Genomic DNA, 8088 nt, shown 5'->3' with positions numbered 1-8088 from the left:
CCTTTGCATTATCCCTCTGGGTTTTTTTTGTTGTTGTTACAAAAATGAACACAAAAATAAACTGACTAATTAGTGACACTTAAGGCAATTTAAGATTATTAGACTATTAGATACCAGAGATTCTTTTCTATTTAATTACACCTCTAGAGGAAAAATTGGCCAATATATTGCCCAAAAATCATCTCAAGTTCACATTCAGGATTCACAGAAATCCTGGACTGTGAAACAGAGGCAAAACCTGTGGTTTGTTATCCATACAATTCTACAATCCTTTTTTTCATGTAGGCCTATGTGTAATGATCATTAATACAGTCACTGTAATATGTTAAATGTAGATTTTCATTGTTGGATTTCTGGTTGAATGTCATAAAAGCTTATGACAAATGTTATTAACACACAATACATATAGAACACAATATGAACACAACAGATGTTTTCTTTCATTGTGCAACATCTCTGTTTGTTGACAACAAAATGTTCATGCATACATGGTCATTCTCAAAGTTCATAGATAATTTAAGAACGGTTGGAGAGAAACAATATATAGTAAGTGTGATAAAAGAACAATGTCCTGTGTTCACAAAATGTTCACACCTAGGAAAGAGCTGCCTTTACATTATTTATCACCACACATAAAAGCAATTCTTTCTTTTTAATAATTGCACTGTTGAAAATTTGCTTTCTATGTATCCACTATGTCTTTTATAAAAACCAAAAGCTGCTTTGTCTGCAAAGTGCATATAGATGGTGCCATATTTAGCATGTAGGCCTACCGATTTTAACAAGGCCTAAAATGGTTATTAGCTGAAAAAATAAAAAAGAACTGTCCAAAAAGTTCCAATGAGCTGATTTGCTGCTAATCCAAGTCAGTGACCTGTTTAGACGTGTAGAAGCCAGTTACCATGTACACTGTTAACAAACTGCAGCAGAGGTTTCCAACAGGAATGGCCATTCTGTTAGGCAAAACACAAATAAAAGAACAGAAAAGTTAATACATACTAGTCATACTGTTTTTTTTGGAAATAGAAGAGCTTCAGCCCACTGCAATTGTCTTTTGTAACACTGCAATCTAGTGGGTGACAGTTGTAATTACACTTGCCTTTTTGCTTAAAGGAGAAGTTCACTTCCAAAACAAAGATTCACATATAATGTACTCATCCCCTTGTCATCCAAGATGTTCATGTCTTTTTTCTTCAGTCATAAAAGAAATCATGTTTTTTGAGGAAAACATTTCAGGATTTTTCTCCATATAATGGACTGCTATGGTGCCCCGATTTTGAACTTCCAAAAGGCAGTTTAAATGTGGCTTCAAACGATTCTAAATGCAGTTGTAAACGATCACAGCTGAGGAAGAAGGGTCTTATCTAGCGAAATGATCGGTTATTTTCATAAACAAAATACAATTTAAATACTTTTTAATCTCAAACGCTCATCTTGTCTAGCTCTCCCTGTGCTCTGTCTATCATCCTACATCGCTGCAGAAGTACCGACCCAGTCTTTGCAAAGTGAACATGCAAAGAAGATCAAACACCCTTAACAAAAAAGGCAACACAGCGATATAGGCCGATTTTGAAGTTAAGGGAGAACATGAGATGGGAGTTTTTCCACATACCCTAACTGTCATGAGCTGGAAAAAAAAAAAAAAAAAAAAAACAGTCCAGGCAGAGCAAGACAAGATGAGCGTTTGACATTAAAAAGTATATAAATTGTATTATGAGTATATAATTGTATTTTATGAAAATAACCAACCGTTTTGCTAGATAAGACCCTTCTTTCTCAGCTGGGATTGTTTACATCCGCATTTGGGATCGTTTGAAGCCTCATTTAAACTGCATTTTGGAAAGTTCAAACTCGGGGCACCATATCAGTCCATTATACAGAGAAAATGATGCTGAAATGTTTTCCTCAAAAAACATAATTTCTTTATGACTGAAGAAAGAAAGACATGAACATCTTGGATGACAAGGGGGTGAGTACATTATATGTGAATCCTTGTTTTGGAAGTGGACTTCTCTTTTAAGTCACACTTTTCCTGTTCATTATATGAAAAGACATGACATGGCTAGACAAGCTGAGAAACCTTAAACTCCTGACACATTCATAAACTGCAAAAGCAAGATTATTGAAATGGCTACAGACTCAAGCGTGAAGAAAAAACTTATTTGGGATTTGAACACTTCATTATGTAGTGTAATTGTCCACACACACACACACACACATACACATTTATTGGGTTTCCATGTTTTATGCGACATTCCATTGACATAATGACTTTTATCCTGTACAAACTGTATTTTCTACCTCCTCACTGAAAACATTTTGCACTTTTAGATTTTCAAACACAATCATTCTGAAAATTCAAAATATAGGAACTATCAGAACTGCACACACATTTATAAAGGGAAGTGTCAGCGTTTCAGAAGTTTAAGAAGTGCACAACCACCTACCAGAACACTCGCAAAGAGCAGCTCCTGAAGCAATTTCTTCTTTGAAACAGCTGTAAAAGTGTTCTTTTTTCAATAATGTAAATTCTTTTCCCTGTCCTTCATGCAATCATTAATTAAATTTCACGACGTGTGTCTTTCATAATGTAAAAATGTGAATGCCACTTATACACTATTTCATCAGCAAACATGAGGCAAAAGCAGATTCCCAACAACATATTTGAATGTTTTCACAAATATTAAAGGCTGTTGTCAGTTTGTTGTTTACTTGGAGCTTTAAAGCAAAATCCAGGTGGCAGACTATGATAAACATCTGATGCAAAATCTCATTAATATTCAGATCTGATTTTGATCTTGTCATACGTTGCTGCAGCCATCTCTTAATAATTTAATAATCATTATAGAAGATAAGCTTGTCTTGATCTGATCATCAAAATGATCATTGTTAAAGAACAAATAAATACCAAATCTGTGGTGACCCCAGCTAACCTCTTAAATTCCAGATCCTCCTCTTGTTAATGACTGTGGGCTCTCTCTCGTTTAAGTTCTGAGTGTATTATGTTATGTTTTTGACTTCGGGGAGATCACCTAACTTGCTCTGAGGGTGAACACTGTTGTGTTTATGTTGCGTCTCCTCTAAGGTCATTAACTCTGACCCTCATGAGATGAGAGCAGCCTAGGGTTAATTAGAGCTCAAAACGTTCACACAGATGAGACCTAATTTGTTTGTGTCTCAGCATTGTCTTAATGAGGCAGACAAATTAGTTACTTTGTCAATGTTGTCTTTATTTAGAGAGAATTAGGTTGTTTAGAAGTGTGTGTTTTTCCCTTAGGATTGTAATTTCTTTATACAGCATGTATACAGTAGGTGTTGGTTAACTGTTAACGGACTGTCTGACCAGTGGCAGAATGGAAAAATTAGCTCATCTGGAAAAATGACATTTTGTGAATACCCTCTGGTCAGCCCAAATCACTTATGCAGTGAAAACTTTAATTGCAATGAATGAATGAAGCCCTGATTATGTGTTATTAAAGCTAATTAAAGGGATAGTTTACCCAAAAATGAAAATTCTCACCCTATTTGTTGCAATTCTCACCCTATTTGCTGACCTCCATTTTTTCGATGCAGGGATGTAAGTTAGACATGAATATCTCTGACTGAGCGATTGAGGTGTTGTGCTGCTGGATGTAATAATGAACATAGTGGTCGTCATTCCCGACATCTGAGCCGCTGAAGATGCAGTGGATTAGGGAATGCGGCTCACGATCTACATATATCCGTCTATGTTTGTGCGAATCATTCGTGATCCAGCGTCATTCACAGCAGAAGTGAGTATAAGGGTTTTTTTTATGAATCTTTGGGATCGCCTTTCCTAATAATGTGCTAGTTAGCAAGTTTAGCGGGTAAAAGTAAACAGGTTCGTCACTCCACAGAGAAGAGAGGGGCGGGGCGAGCAGAGCTCATTTGCATTTAAAGGAGCAATCCCCTCAGAATGGGATTATTTTTGCAGAGCTCATTTTGACAAGGTAAAAAGGGTGTTGTTTTACACAACCACAGAGAATTTTTAACCAAAGTATATTATACTTTTCATTAAGACCCTAAATAATCATATCAACTTGTGGAAAATGGGCATCCGATGACCTCTTTAAAGGAACTAAATAAATGAAGGATTTGAATGGATTTAGGGGAATAAATAAATAAAGAAAAAAACAACAGTAAAAGAACAGGAACAAGAATTTTTGTAAATTAATATTATTTTAAAATATGCACCCACTGAATTATAGTTGTATTCCTATATGTTAAAAGATGCAAAACAAAAAAAAAAGCTATTGTCATCACAATCAATATGCATTACATGAATCACATAAATGACAGACCTACTTTCAATTCAAAATGGTGGAATTGCGTTCTGAGAATGCAACTGTGGTCACGTTCACAAAGCAGCAGAATACGGTTGTCAATTCCATATTTGAGTCTTTAATACGGTTGCGTTGAGGACTCACAACCACATTCTTGGAACACACATGCTGTGTGAACGGAACTAGTTGTCCATCACGTCATTCAGCCGCTCTGCTGCACAAACATGCGTCTAACTGTGTGTTGCATACGTTCATGTGTGGTTTCTGTAACTTAAGGTGTGTGTCATCTTAAAGTTTTATATCCAGTCTCCACTGGAGCCGCTTCCATCAGTTTTGTGTTCTGTGCACGACTCAAATGCTCCGCTCTCCACCCAAATATAAAAGCTGCTGTCGGTTAATGAAGGTTTGATGAATGAACTTGCAGCTCGATTGGACTCTTGTTGTCTCAGAAAGTGATAAAACCTTCAGTTTTATGGACATCGCCATCTTTGATATTACTTTGGCCATTGTCGCTATGGTTACTAGTAAGGAATATGGGCTTGACTCCTTTTGCATGTTCATACAGAGAGTATTCGAGACGCTCAAAACAAAAACTGACAGTGTGAACGTAGCCTGTGAGTCCTGAAAATGTACAGGTGTGAGTTTGGTTATAGAATGCAGTTGTCACGCTCGTAAATAACCGTACTGTGTGTAAACTAGGGATATCAAAATTCTTAATATAATATCGAACCGTTCGGTACAACATCTATGGATCAATACACACTTGTGAATTGCGGTTTTTCGGTTTTGCATTTAAACAATTTCGTATTTCTCTCGGAATTTGCTGTGTGTGTGCACGTTATACTTGTTTTTAATTCACAACATCAGTTGAGTGTTTAAAATAACTTCCTTATGTGATCTGACGTGGCTTCATATCACAGAATGAGGCAGACATTATATTCTATACTCATACTCTATGTATGTCAATTAGCAATGGCTTACAGATAAACTTAAACATTATGAAAATACACAAGATGGCTTGAAGAACACAGATAAACCATATATTATTTCAGACAAGTGTTTATTGTCCTTACATTTCATCATTCAAAACGTTTAACGTTATATCTTGTTCAAAATTCAGTTACAAAGATGCCTATATCCATATTCCTATGGCAGTATCCAGATTTCCTGGCTGGAACTGAATGTAATCAGTGCTACTTCTTTGAGGCATATGTGGATTTTCTGCCCGAGTGCGCCCTCTGGTGTCCAGTATGAATGAAACCCATCCTATTTTGCGTAAAATTAAAAAAAAAAAATACCTCTCTCAAAAGAAACATCAAGCAGACATATAATAACCCACGCGTTTTTCAGTGTACAGATGTTTACAGGAGTATTTTGTTGTTCATTTGTTGCAAAAAACAACAAAATGTGGCAAGTTATTAGAACCAAACGGAACCGAAAATCGTGGTTAAAAACCAAGGTATTGAACTGTGGACTAACTCTATTGTTGCATTCTTAGTGTGAACGTAACCGTATTAAGAACTCAAATACAGGACTGGCATCCGTATTCCACTGCTGTGTGAACGTGTCCTATGTCCAAATTCATAATCAGCTGTAAAGCAGCTCTAACAAGTCAATAGTATCATTATACAGCTCAAGTCAGTTCAGAGTTGATTCAGAAAAGAAAATAAGCAACTTTAAAAAATATTAAGCAACAGCTTAATATTTCAGGGTTATTTCAAAGAGTTTCAGGGTTGAGGTTAATTTAACAGCTCATTTAATCAAGCTCTGCAACTTGTTCACATTTTACTGAAGTTATTGGAAGTCATATTCTTTTCTCTCCTCTATCACATGCACATCTGGCATTTCCTAAAGCATGCAGGATTTCTTAATAATGTTTGTTTATTTTTATATATATATTAATTATTTCATAAAATTAATGATTTTTAGAGCATTTACCTTTTAATTGTATTGTTTTGCTATATGATTTTCCCACCTTGAGAGTGTTGGAGATCATAAATGCTAATTAGTGACACAGACTAATTAGTGATACTTAAGGCAATTAGTTACACCATCAGTAATATCACATTAATGAGTGTGTTTTCTCTCAAGACATTAGATACTAGATACCAGAAGTTCTTTCATATTTAATGACACCTCTGGAGGAAAAACTGTACGATATATATTGCCCAAAAATGTTTTCAAATTTACATTCAGGATTCACAGTGATCCTGGACTGTGAAGCAGAGGCAAAAACTGTGGTTTGTTATTCACAAACCTCTACAATACTTTTTTCATGTATGTATTAATTATCATACCATTGTAATATGTTAAATGTATATTTTCATTGTGATATGTCTGTTTGAATATCATGAGGCTTATGTCCTCAAATGTTATGAAGGTGATTTGTAAGGCACAGACTGTTTGTGACTGTTTCTCACAGGTATCTTGTTTCTCGCCCACTAAAAGCGAAGCACGCTGCAAAGAAGCTCAGTCGGAAAAAAAGAACGGCAATGAAGAACACCAGCAACTCCATCATTCAGCCTGCAGGATTTTACATTGTTGGTTTGAGTTCAATGTCTTACAGTAATATCTATGTCATGTTCCTCACGGTGCTTTATGTGATCACAGTCATATGCAATATCTTTCTGATCACCATCATTTTCTATGACCACCGTCTGCATGTCCCAAAGTTCATGGCCGTTGGTAATCTGGCTTTGGTTGATATTGTTCTCAGCACCTCTCTTGTGCCAGGCATGATAAAGACTTACATTGTTCTAGATAATTTTGTTCCATTCAAACTATGCCTTTTGCAAATGTACACTTACTATACTTTTTTATCCCTCGAACCATTTTCCTTATGTATTCTCTCTTATGACAGGTTCATTGCGATCTGTTTTCCTTTAAGACAGGAGTCCATAAACACAAACACCAGAATGGCTTATATAATTGGTGCAGTTTGGTTCTTTGTTTGTACTGTGGTACTCTACAGCACATCCGTCTCAACCCTGACATTCTGTGGCTCTCTTGAGGTCAACAGCTATTTTTGCGATTATGCTCCTGTTTTAGTACTTGCTTGTAGCGATGTGACATCCCAGTGGAATTATGCCACTATTTTAACTATACTCTTCACTGCTGGACCTTCGATTTTTATTTTCTTGACCTACATGGGTATACTGAGCGCTGTATTCACAATGAAAAATAATCAGAGCCGTTTTAGAGCACTGGCCACGTGCACAGAACACTTCATAATAGTGGCTTTATTCTTCTTTCCTATTGTAACCATCTTTTGTTTAACATTTTTTGGAATTATTTGGGACCCAAATGTAGGTCTGGTGTGCTTGTCTTTGACATCCCTCCTCACACCCTGTGTGAATCCCATCCTCTACTCACTGAAAACTAAAGAGGTTCGAAGCAGGATTTATTCTTTGTTAACCCAAAGATGGTTTGTTCATCCTCTAAAATGTTCACATTAATATACCACATAACTGTGGCTCAAGTGTAAAGTGCTGAGATTATTGATATTATCATCTTGGAGGCTTTCTGTAATGCTTCTGTGACTGTATTATAATGTGTTCATATTACTGTTTTTTAATAAAATATATAGCTCTACATTTGCTCTGCAGTTACAATGCCTTGCAAAAGTATTTATACCCTTTAATTTTTATCGCATTTTATGTTGCTTCCTTACAGTATGTTAAACTGTTTTAAATGACTTTTTTCCCAAATCAATCTACACTCCACACAACAATGGCAAAGCTAAAAACAAGTTTTTAACATCTTTGCATTAATTTATTACAAATAA

General features: G+C 35.8%; 2 protein-coding genes across 2 annotated transcripts in view; one reads left to right on the top strand and one right to left on the bottom strand.

Moving 5' to 3' along the window:
* Window positions 1–503: 503 nt before the first annotated feature.
* Window positions 504–8088, bottom strand: part of gltpb (glycolipid transfer protein b) — a 30644-nt gene continuing 23059 nt past the window's right edge. The window contains exon 6 of the mRNA XM_051120643.1: window positions 504–953. The gene's annotated coding sequence lies outside the window, so the exon portion shown is untranslated. The remainder of the gene's footprint in view (window positions 954–8088) is intronic.
* On the top strand, window positions 6512–7759 carry LOC127171762 (olfactory receptor 10A4-like). The gene is made up of 2 exons (XM_051120623.1): window positions 6512–6581; window positions 6727–7759. Coding segments are annotated over exons 1-2 (1035 nt in total). The 5' UTR covers window positions 6512–6579.

This window comes from Labeo rohita, chromosome 10 (genome assembly GCF_022985175.1).
Source record: "Labeo rohita strain BAU-BD-2019 chromosome 10, IGBB_LRoh.1.0, whole genome shotgun sequence".
Classification (NCBI taxonomy): Eukaryota; Metazoa; Chordata; class Actinopteri; order Cypriniformes; family Cyprinidae; genus Labeo; species Labeo rohita.
The sequence above is the reverse complement of the archived record's forward strand: the minus strand, read 5'-3'. Positions and strand labels throughout refer to the sequence as shown.